The sequence below is a fragment of the Lutjanus erythropterus genome, chromosome 3 (genome assembly GCF_056507025.1).
Source record: "Lutjanus erythropterus isolate fLutEry1 chromosome 3, fLutEry1.hap2, whole genome shotgun sequence".
Taxonomy (NCBI): domain Eukaryota; kingdom Metazoa; phylum Chordata; class Actinopteri; order Lutjaniformes; family Lutjanidae; genus Lutjanus; species Lutjanus erythropterus.
In genome coordinates this window covers 12,027,794-12,039,646 of record NC_139319.1, presented here as the reverse complement: position 1 = coordinate 12,039,646, position 11,853 = coordinate 12,027,794, and the positions used below count along the sequence as shown (strand labels likewise).

Genomic DNA, 11,853 nt, shown 5'->3' with positions numbered 1-11,853 from the left:
TTCGGATTCACCAAAGTCACTCAGTAGCACAAACAGGCTAACAGATTGAGGCAGCAGTAGACCAGCAACTCCTGTGTTCCACGAGGTAAAATTACTGATTTCTCCCGTGGAGTTCGGTTAATTTAGACACAGTGATATTTTGCTAATATAACGTCAGTTTCCCATCAGAAAAGGCCGTCTGAAAGCCAAGTAAAGGGTGAAAATATTCTAAATAAAGCATACACTTAAAGTGAACTTAAACTGTTTTTGGCTGACCTTTTTTAAGTGGCTAAAATACCTTTTGCTGCTGACCCTGTCCACAGCTGTTCACTGCTTAACTTGTGTGCCGGTGGTGGCGTGCCAACCAGCATCTACTGTAATACACTGACTACTGATAAGTACCTCATACAACCCCACTTCAAATAATCCAAAGTATCCCTTTAAAACAAAAAAATACCAACTGGCATTTGTCATTAATTATTTAGTAACACTTTGTGGCTATTCAGCAGGGAAACAAATTTGGTAACACCTACACACTTTTACAGGAATATGTCGATACAATGACGCTATGAAACATTTTTACTACTTTGAATTTATACTACGAAATAAAATGCAAAAATAAAATACAGATGCATACATTTCTCATGCTGTCTATCTCATGCAGTCCACCTACTGTAGCCACTGAAGCTCTTTTATCCAGTGCATTTATTAGAAATCTTCAGATAAATGAACTCTTCCTGCTTCATTTGGAGCTCAGGCGGCTCGGCTCTATCCAGCCATTGATTGTGCTCAATAATTCAAATTATAGCATCGAAAAAGAGCATGCAATTCATCATTAGTCATGTCATTCTGGTGTTCGGCAATGACCCTAGAAGGCATGGCAGCTAAATCATCTTCTGACATTATGGATGGGGTCATTTGTAACTGTGTCATGCCATGATTACCACTTTGTTACAATGGATCCTTCTGACCTCAATGTGATACAGAGAGGAAAGAGTTTTGCTCTTAATAATCATAAACCTGAATTTGTTCTTAGAGGACTTTCAGCCTGCCGGGGAGGGTGATGTGAGGTCAGGATTTTCAGAGTAGTTCAGGTTTTCAGAAGTACTGATTGCATTTTTGGCAAAACATTTGATATTGTGGAATATATTTATATTACTGAAAAATCTGTTTATTCAACAACTCTCTCTGTGACACAAGATGTCCTTCCCAGACAGACTCATGCAAGAAAAAAAAGACACACAGTACACAGATAATCTACCAAACATACATTAATAAACAAACTTAAGGAGATGTAGAGTGGGGTCATACATTCAGAGGACACGCTGCACAAATGAAAGACTTATCTTTGTTGCGCTGTTTGTAAATCTAATGAATATGTAAAAGTGTTATTGAGCTTTGTTCTGCACCTCTGAGTCTGAGGGTTCAGGCATTTCATTACCAGCAAATACCACAAAATAAGCATAAAGTCTCACATTCATCCATATATCAGACACTCTGTCTACAAATACAATCGGATATAAAACTTCTTAAGCATCTGAAGCATGTTTTCCCCCATACTATTTGTTTCCTGTAGAATTTTGGCTGTTAACAAACAAAAATAACAGAAGTGCTACTGAAATAGACATAAAATTGTGGTAGATTGTGTATGAATCTTTCCATATACTTTTGTTAAAAAGCATTGCAGCAGCGCTGTTTCTCCCAGTTTTATTCAGTTAATAATCAATAATATGCATCTTTGCTTAGCTGTTTATACAAGTTACTTAAAATTAAATAACATATTCATACTGTTATTTTTGTGTGAAAACATTCGTGTGACTAAAATAGTGCAGAGCCAGAATAGTGCATGATTGTCATCTCCATTTATTTTTATGAGGCTTACTTTTTGTAATTAGTGATGTCTATAATGATGAGAAAATTCTGAAATCTAAACACTGAGGTCACTGCTCTCCCAGACCTCCTGCAGGATATTTAAAAAAACAACATTACAGTGTACGCTACCATTAGAACTGGAAAGGATTTACTGTTGCTAAAGACTAAAATGGATGCTTTTGGGGAATAGCTCCTGTAAAGATCAGTCTGATGAAGCCTGGGGTTTCCTCTTCTCCAGCCTGATCCAGATGCCCTTCTCCGGTCGCAGGATGAGCTCTCCCACCGGCCGAAGCTCTTCGCGCTTCTGACAAGCCTCGACGTTAAAGTGACGCAGAACGGACGCCAGGATCACCTTTTCTTCCATCAGTGCAAAACGCTGACCTGAGGAGCATCACAGTGGGACACAGAGCAGTGACTCTGGATGTGACACACACATTTAAGAGCCTCACCGGGGAGACAAAGATGAAGAAGTTTGCATGGAGACTGCAAATGAAACCTGTCGTGTTCTTACCGATACAGTTGCGGAGACCGGCGGAGAAAGGGACGTATGCATATGGATGCCTTCCCACTGAATTCTCGGGCAGGAAGCGTTCAGGGCGGAACTCCTCGGGCTCAGGGAAAAATCGCGGGTCACGGTGGAGAGCGTAGGTGATGATGATGGCATTGGCACCTTTGGGCACTTTGAAACCATCTACAGGAACAAAAGAAACTTACTAACTGGAAGAAAAGATGATCCTTTAATCACTAAACATCTCTTCCTCAACATACGATCATTATGAATTTCACTGCCTCAGCTTAAGCCAAAAGAAATCATTAGAAACAGATGAGAAGGTACGTTGTACAAAAGAAAGGAAAGCTGGAAGATAAATCTGGTGTATTACAATTTGGGTCTTATTTTTGTAGTTTTGCCAGCATTTCCAAGGTGTCAGATATATTGTAATCACCAAATTATTTGCTGAGGTCTGGGAAAAAGGTGACATCACTACAACAAAGTCCAGCGGCCCGTCTGACTGTCTGACCACAGCTGCCCTGCTGAACTTCTTAGTCATGTCAACATATTCCCAGAACTCAGCTGTTAACTTGGTGAGTACACTGTTATTATTACTGATTGATATGATAGCTTGAACTGCTTTAGACTCCAGTTGTAATAAACCTGAATTATCCTTTGATATGATGCATATGATCACATAACTTGATTGTATGAATTGTACAAGGTGGGAAACATTTGTGAGGAAGTCAGTTCCACTTTCACTGGTCCTTTCCATGAGTAAATTTTTTAGTAAATGGTAATTTTGTGCAATTATTTTTCACCAAAACATGAACTGCTACATGTATTAGATACATGGTGTCACAGAAGCATGGCCGCTGCTACTAGCAAGACTAGAAAACTGGAAAAGATGCTAACATTCATTTGAATGCTGATAACTGGCAGGGGGGGGACCAAGTCATTGTTTTGCAAGTACAGTAGGTCTCAAGTCTTTGCAAGTCTTTGGAAGTTTAAGTTGCGAGTCCTAACAAGCCATAATCTGCTCAAACCTGATGCCATTTTAACAGCAGAGTATCAACCCTACTGTCTCGTACGCAGCTTCAAATCTTGAGCAAAGATGGAGTTTGATGCCAGTTTGTTTTTTGATCACCACCTCATAGTTTTTGTACTCAAACTAAATGAACTTTGGTGTCTTCCAACTGACACTCAGTAATAGAGATGCAATGATTCCAGTTTTCTTGGCCAATTACAATATCTGAATTCTGACCTGCCGATTACGATTCGCATTCTTGTAAGATTAAATTGGATGTTCACAATAAAACACTGACTATTAAATAATGTTGACATTTTCTTCAAAAGAGCTCCAGATTACAGCCAGGCCTTTTTATGTTACTACATTAATATTATGTGCTAGAGGGAATGTGACGAAATTTCATGTGATCTCGTGTGGAAGCAGATATAAACAAACTGACAGAAGACAGATGTGGTGCAACAGATTGTTGTAGTAAAACTTTTGCCATGAGAAAAACAGAAGCAGAAGTTAAATGAGTCTGGATGAGAAAATGTTTGAGGGCAGGCATCAACACAGGTTGTTTATTCTTCAGCCAGAACAGCAGGTGAGATTTTAACTGTCAGTCTGTGAACAGCAGTCTGCTGTTGGCTAACATTAGCCTGAAGAGCTAGAGAGTTTACCGCTGCAACACCATGAGCTGCTCCGTCTCATTGAAGATTGTCTGTCTTCTCTTTATCCTGTTCTTGGAGTCTGTCGCTGACACTGACTTCATGCAGCATGTGTCTGAGTGTGTGCTGCTGTTGTGGATATGACATAACCACCAGTTTGTTTGCTGTGCGCATGGCGTAACCATTGTGCAGAGCATGTGTGTGTATATGACCGGCACAGAATCAGATATGTGTCTGGTCATCGGTCAGGGCCGGTCACACAGAAAACCAGCCAGCTCCGGTCTCTGGCCGGTCAGTCGGTGCATCCCTACTCAGTAACGTAATGTTTTTCATGGTTCTCTCCTGTGACTTGATTGGATGCTGTTGGATGGGTTCAAACAAAGTGGTTCTGGGGAAATAAGTGCTGGCTTGTTGTCGATGAAAAGAGTTAACATTGTTATTTGAGTCACTTGTGGATTCACACTTTACTAAGTAACAGAATTTTTCATCTTTGGACTTGGGGGAAGAGATCAAGTATTTTCAAGTCAAAAGGCTCAAGTTCTAGTAAAGTAGTCGGTCACTGGTATTGAAGTCAAAGCCAAGTCTTTTTTGATTTTGTCGAGTTTAAAGTCATCAAATGTGACTAAGTCTGATTCGAGTCCAGGTCATGAGACTCAAGTCCACATCTCTGGTAATTGTCTATTTGATTGTTGTCTTTGCCCCACTTTTCATTTCTAGAATCTTTATTCCTATACTTTACTTCCATTCTAGCTCTTGAACTTTACTTCTGCACCAACTATACCGCTTTTTAATCAAAGTATACCAACTTTACTTGGTTCTGTATTGTCAGACTCACTTTTTTAACACACACCTACTATTTACAACATGATGCAATCCTGTTAGGCCCTGTTAGGCCATGTAGACTATTAATTTGAAGAAGCTCTGTGAAAACTGGGGAAGAACTGGCTGCAACAACACCATACAATGAAAGTTATGTGACAAAGAAGACTAGTTTTCAAATGAAAATAATAGAAGAAGCCTGGCTTCTTGTGGTTTCCTATAAAAAATACCACTGCCTTGGGGGATTTGCACTCAACAAATGAATGTTTCATTCAAGTGTCATCATTCATCTGTAACTCACTGATATGGCAGTCTTCACCGAGGCTCCGGGCAAAGAAAGGCACAGAGGGAAACAGTCGCAGGGACTCTTTGATCACACACTCCAGGTATTTGAGCTTCTTCAGGTCCTCCATGTTAACAGGCCGGTCGGATGTACCTTTACACATTGAAGAAAACGCTGTTAAACTCAACAACAACAAAACAGAGTGGAAACTACAATCAAATGGTTATTAATAAGTTAGCTTTTTAGCTTTGGTGGCCGCCTAATTAGCTGACTCAGCCACACGGTGCAAGAAAACCATCACTGTGCTCTCTCCCCTGTCTCAAACTGGCCATCGAAGAAATGTGAAATGTGTTTGATATGCAATATTTTTGTTTAAGACTTTTTTGAAAGCATGTTTCAATATCTTCTGGATGCAGTCTGTCTTCAAATGAAGTGTTACCTAAGTTTCCTCTCCTGCTGTTGGACTTTCCCCTGCTTCTATATCCTTGACATATTCCCCACTTTTCCCACCTTCTATAGTAGATAAGTGTTTGATAGTACTGTATTCATCCTCAACAGTAGATAAGGATTTAATAGCACTGTATTGTTTAATTTACACACCCCATGGGTTGTGTTTATTCGATAAGTCATGCTGTATGTCCACCAGTCAGCTGCAATCATTTTTATAGATGTTTATGGACAAATAAAGTCGTACCTCTCAAGAATAAATGCCTCCATGCTTGAGGACAGATTGATTCAGATCGTCAAACTGGTGCACAGTTCTGTTATTTCTACAAGGCCGTCTAGCTTACGTCATGGAAGAAACACATGGAGGCCGTGGTAAATCCACACAGCAGTGAAAATAATTCAATTATTCTCCATGTATTTTGGCAAGGATTTTCACAGCTATTATCCCTGTATAAGCTCCCCTTGACTTGTAAAGAACAAATGAGTCTGAGCAAAGATGAGTCAAAAGGCCTCTGGGCAGGAAAATAAATGATGTCATGAAAGTGAGAAGGTTTGCGGTGACGGGGGTGAGGGCATGTTACTGTTACCGAACACCTCCTGAAGCTCTTGTTGAACTTTGCGGTGCGCCTCGGGGTGGGAGCCCAGCAGATGCAGAGCCCAGTTCATGGAGGCTGCTGTGGTATCATGTCCCTGCATAATGAGGAAAGTTAAATACAGAAAAACACTCCATTATTTTGCAGCTGTAAAGCTGCATTAATTGATTTATTTTTTCTAGTGTTTTTTGCCACCTGGGGCCTGAAACATGAAGCCATTATGGTGAATGTATTAGCAAATGGTTTACAGTACACATCCAGCAGACATGGAGCAACACCCAACAACTGTAAGTCTAATATTCCAGCCCAGTCTTATGCCAAAGTGTGAACTAGACCTGCCAATCCACTACGGCACATAAACTCAAGACCTGCAGGCCAAATCTTGTCCGGCACCGGAAAAAAACTCATCAGCCTACTAAATGGTGTCTCAAATCATTTTACACACTTTTTAAATAATCTATTTTGTTCATTTATGTTTTGTCTATACAGCAAAAAAATCTCTACATTATTAAACTGAGCTGTCAAACCAGATTTTTCTTTAAGAAAAAGGTATAAAACTACTTATGCGCAACTAATATTTTTTCCTCTTTCCTGTAGAAATCAGCTTTTCTCAAGAATTCTCCAAAAATGTGTTTCAGAAAGTACTTGAAACATTGTTTTTTTTACTGGAAGCAGGTCCAAATATTCCCATTACATGAGCAGTTTTAACTGTTTTATACAAAATACAGTAAAAGTATTTTTTGCAGTTTAAGAATGTCAACTGAAAAGTTCCTGAGTGTAGAATAAATACCAGAATCAGCCTTAAAAGATTTTATAGTTTGTGTGTAATCGCACAATATACACAACTATTTATGTCCCCCAGATGCCCTGAAACACTCCTGACAGACCTCGTCCTCAGTGACAGCTACAGCCCTGCTGTCACAGTTTATCTATCGCACACTTTGGCCTGATACCAGGTTGAATATTCACTCTGCTTTTAGGATATTTTGGTCTCCCGCAGCTCCTCAGCTGCTAAGTGCTCTTCTATCGTCACCATCTAATCAATAACTTTTTCTGTCTGCCGTTTGATGCTGAGCAACAGGCCTCAGTTTATCAGGAATTTTAGATTGAAAGCAGAAAAACAGCTGCCTAATCCTGCTGAGAGTGGTAAGGATGAACCAACCGCTCCGCTGAGGCGAACTGAAGAGTTGAATAATAAATCTCTGTGGGTCGTCTTAACGAGCAGCTCCTGTCTCATTACAAATTATCATTTGATCCATCGTTCGTATAAAAATATTAAATAATGCAGCTTTAAGCTTGTTTTGTTTTCACTCAAGCTGTGAGTTGTACTTGTGACCACCCACCCTGAACATGAAGGTGTCCACCTCCTCCTGAATGTCCTGGTGGCTCATCCCGTTGCCGTCCTCGTCTGTGGTCTTCAGCAGCATGTCCAGAAATGCTCGTCTTTTCTTTGTGCCCAGGTCAGAGTCGCTGTCCGAGTCATTGTAGGAAATGTTCTCCGCTCTTTCATTTATCACCTGAGACGAAATGAATGAAGAGTAAGTTTAAGGCTGAATTTTGTCCTAGTTGCCTCTTCTGTGTTATTTTAATATGTATTTGTTTCATGCATTTACTTACTTACAACTTTCAAATAAAACATAAACAATGAACACTGATTTTCAAACCTCTGGCTCCATGACTCACCTTGTACGTGAAGGAGTGAAGGATCTTGAGTGTCTTGTCATGTTCCCGGCCCTCACCAAAGTAGTTGTACACAAAGTCAGGCCAAAACCAAGGTGTCCTCTGTCTGCGGCTGATAATGTCACTCATTCTAGTGAGAGGATGTTTGGAAGAACATTATTGATCAGATAATTTTTCTCTTATTATCTGTATCTGTGTGATAGAAAAGAAAATGACTCACTTGTACACACTTCTGACATACTCAGAATCAGAATTACTCTGGGCGTAAATGTTCTTTCCCATTGCAGTTTCTGAAATGTTTAAAATATAAAACAAGCGCAAACGGTGGTTAAAAGGTTCATCCATGCCTTCCCACATGAACATTCACTGTACATACAGTATACTGACCACAGATAATGTCCAGGGCACACAGGGTCATGTAACTGAAGCAGTTGAACGGACCCTTCCCCGCCTGCTCCTCCAGCTTCTCCACCAGGACCTCGGCCTGCTCGTTCATCACTTCCAGGAAGTCGTTCAGGATGGAGAAGTGGAAGGTGGGAGTCAGCATCTTTCTCCGCCGGCGCCACTTTGGCCCGGTGCTGATCAAAAGAAGGAGACGTCAAAGAAAGGTTCAGGATGAGAGAGAACACAAGACCCGTGTACATAATCTAAAGAATGAAAACAAATGACGGAACTTTTACTTTACTTAACTTAGTCATCATCGGTTCTAAATTTAGATTTTCCTTTGACAAGTTTATGATAACAGTTTGGTTCATAATAAGCTGTCTTGACTAGCTCAACCACAGGATGAAGCTGTTGAACCTGACGGACACACCGGTTCTCCCAGAGGAAAGGAAAAGTTAGAGATCTCGTCTTTGTCTAGGGTGTGTCTCCTACACATACATGAACTAAGCTAAGTTAACACCAGTGTGAGACTTTGACCATTTTCTCATATTTCTTAAACTCGGCTCCTGGGAAACAGCCTTTGTCTCGTCTCAGCCCGAGAGTAATTTGAGCCTAACTGAAGATCTTAAAGTTTTCTTTTTTTGCCTCACTGCACTGATCTTAAATTCGTTTTAAATACTCTTCAGTCTTCAGTTTGTCTCAGTGGTAAAATCAAAGTCTTGTCGCTCCATTTCGTTGTTAAGGAGAAATTTTTATGTTAAGATATTATTATCCCCATCTTGTTGCTGCTGGTTAAAATCAACCTGATGCACCACAAAATTATTTCCTGGGTATACACATGCATTTGTATGTATGTTATTGTTTTATTTCATATGAGTTTGTTTCATACTTTTTAACGTATTCTACTCTGAATTTAATTAATTATCTGTGTTGCGTGAAGGAACTACAACTCTCCTTTCATCATGCAGCCCTGTGTTGTATGATGATGATAAACCACCCTGATAACCTGGTACATTAATCGTACCGGGGGGAGTCACAGGTACGTACCTGGTCAGAAGGCCGGTTCCAAGCCAAGGGTGGAGGAAGTTGTATGACTGGGCTTTTTCCATATGAATAGGGTTGGTCAGAACTGTCTACAAAAGAAAAAGAAAAAGAAAAATCTAGGAAAGAGTGACTGATTTAACAGCAAAGTTGTGTTGTTGTTGTGTCAGCAGTGCAACAACAACCTCAACAGGCCATGTTGTCACATATGGAATAACAAGGTCAACTCTGGTTACTTGAAATTGCTTTAGTATGTGCTCTGACTGTAGGTGATTCAGTGAACATAAAGAAAAATGAAAGACTTTTTACTCCTATTCAGTTCCTGACATGACTCGTTGCATCAAGCACCTATTTAACCCTTTGATGCAAACTGCACAAACCCCTTCTAATTCACATGCATGTTTCTTGGCTATACCTTTATAAATCACTATCACACTATCATTGAAAATATCAATTACATATCTTGTGTGTAATTATTTTCATTTTTCCTTTCTTCTTTTATGAACAAAAATAATTTGTTTTACTACATCAAGTTTACACACGAGTCACAAATGACCCACGTGTGCAAGTGTTGATTTAAAAATAATAAACACTAACAATAATTTTGAAGAATAGCAGGTCTCTAATGCCCTTGCTGTCCAGGGAACCTTAACCCAAGTACGGCTTTGCCCTGGTCGTTCTTTCCGTGCCTGCATACCCAACTCTCCCCTCTCCTCTGGTTGCTCCTAGGTCTAAGATTAGACACCAAATATTTTTAGAAAAAGATCATGGTTTGTCTCTACCATGCAGGTGTACATAGCCACATTGACTATTCCTGCCTGGGTGGACACTGACACCTGGGTGCTAACTGCATCTGCCATAAAAATAATGATTAAATGATAAAAAGCATTTATTTCGAAGATATAGCAAAGAAACACTCATCGTCAATGATTATGGGTATTGATACATGTAGTGCATTAGAAGGATAGTAATAAAAAACTGTAAGTAGGGTAGACAGGGGATGGTTGCAACCCTGTCCCCAGGATTGGGGTCAGTTGCATCTGACTTCTTCCTTTCGAATATATTTTGTATAAATATATTTGTATATATTTATATATATATATATAAATATTTGGTTGGTCTAGTCCAAACAATGTCTGAGTAACTGCAAGAAATGAAAAAATGTCGCAACCCTCCCCAGTCTACCCTAAGAAAGGAAAAATGAAAATAAGTATTTGTGATGATCAAAAACATGTTCTTTGAGAAACACCTGGAATACTGAATGATGAAATGAATTTAATGTAAAGATACAGAATTGTTATTGTAAATGTGTAGTTGTTAGTCCACACTATACCTCAACATTTTCTGCATGAAACAGAACCACAAATGGAACTGGTCCAACCCAGATTTTAAGCAGCGGTGCATCAGAGAACTGACGGGTATAATCTTGAATTTGATGAAAGAAATCTGAAACAAAGATAGAAACATACTGTGTGTATATATATATGCAGTAATGGGGCATTAAGTTGGTGATTACTTCATCAGATCTGAGCCTTGACAGTCTGCACATAAAGCAGCCTGTGTGGCCTCCCGCAGCAGCACGCTGACTGCCTTCTTACCTCCTGCGTTGGTTTTGAACTGCAGTGCATTTCCGATGAAAGGGTACGTTCCCTCCACCTCTGGAATGGGCTTCATCTCAAACCATTTGTGCAGGTAACTGCTGAGCAGCTTGTAGGTGATGTAGGTCAGAACGGCAATGAAGATGCTCACTCCCAGGAAAGGTATCGAGTAACTTCCAAGTAAAACTGCCATCTTTTGTGCTGTGTGTGTGTGTGTGTGTGTGTGTGTGTGCAGAGAAAGTGCATATGTGTGTGTTTAAGCAGCAGTACCAGTTGTCCTCCTGTGCCTTCACTATTAACGTGTAACGTGTCTCCTCTGCTGTTGCCCCTCCTTTTCTCTGTAGTCGCTGACAGTTTACTGGGTCAAGGGGCCTGCTGTATTTATTGTCATTTATTGCTCTGGATCGTGTTATAAAAATGCTTTAGAGGGAAATAGGAGATATATAACCTGTAAGACAGCTAAACATGAATACTACAGTGTGCAACATATTGATCTGTGAATCTTATGCTCAGATTATATAATAAAGATTGTGTTAATTATTCACCTCGGGCTTTTACCTTTACCTTATCCAGCTGACTGGCCCTGAAAGTAACCTTTGTTCTATTTATTCTGTCTTTGCCTGGTATTTGTCAATGTCCTTTCATAACCCAACCTCATTTGATATGAAATAACAGCCCTATCTTAGCAGCAGATATCTTTAATGATTAAAAAAACAGATTTCACTATTGTAAAATGAATGTAAATAATGTAAGGAATATTACTTAAAGTTTACCCTAAATCTCTTGCAGAGGCCTTTTGATCTTGACTTGAAAGAGATATTTTCATCGCTCTACTTTGCTGTCAGACAGCCTTTTCTGACCAGAAGCAGCCGTTATTTAAACCAAATCTCTCCAAACCAACTCCATGTATTTATCTCCCATAATGCCAAGGTCACACAACAACACACAGTAACAGGTCGAGGCAGTGGTTGACCTGAAAGTCACGTTTCT

General features: G+C 39.8%; 1 protein-coding gene across 1 annotated transcript; it reads right to left on the bottom strand.

Annotated features, from left to right (window-relative positions):
• Window positions 1–667: 667 nt before the first annotated feature.
• On the bottom strand, window positions 668–11,191 carry cyp4v2a (cytochrome P450, family 4, subfamily V, member 2a). Its single transcript, XM_084715046.1, has 12 exons — window positions 11,120–11,191; window positions 10,864–11,074; window positions 10,599–10,711; window positions 9,272–9,357; window positions 8,228–8,418; window positions 8,061–8,130; window positions 7,844–7,970; window positions 7,504–7,677; window positions 6,155–6,257; window positions 5,139–5,273; window positions 2,363–2,542; window positions 668–2,232 (listed from the first exon to the last, which is right to left on the bottom strand). The coding sequence occupies exons 2-12, from the start codon at window positions 11,054–11,056 to the stop codon at window positions 2,054–2,056; spliced, it is 1,551 nt and encodes a 516-aa protein (XP_084571172.1). The 5' UTR covers window positions 11,057–11,074; window positions 11,120–11,191; the 3' UTR covers window positions 668–2,053.
• Window positions 11,192–11,853: the final 662 nt, after the last annotated feature.

Bases quoted from the DNA above. Each gene is read 5' to 3' on its own strand.
- cyp4v2a (XM_084715046.1), bottom strand. From the start codon at position 11,056: ATGGCAGTTTTACTTGGAAGTTACTCGATACCTTTCCTGGGAGTGAGC. The intron at 7,971-8,060 runs GTGAGTCATTTT...TCCTCTCACTAG, and splicing joins TATGTCAGAAGTGTGTACAA to AATGAGTGACATTATCAGCC. The intron at 7,678-7,843 runs GTGAGTCATGGA...ATTTCGTCTCAG, and splicing joins TTCACTCCTTCACGTACAAG to GTGATAAATGAAAGAGCGGA.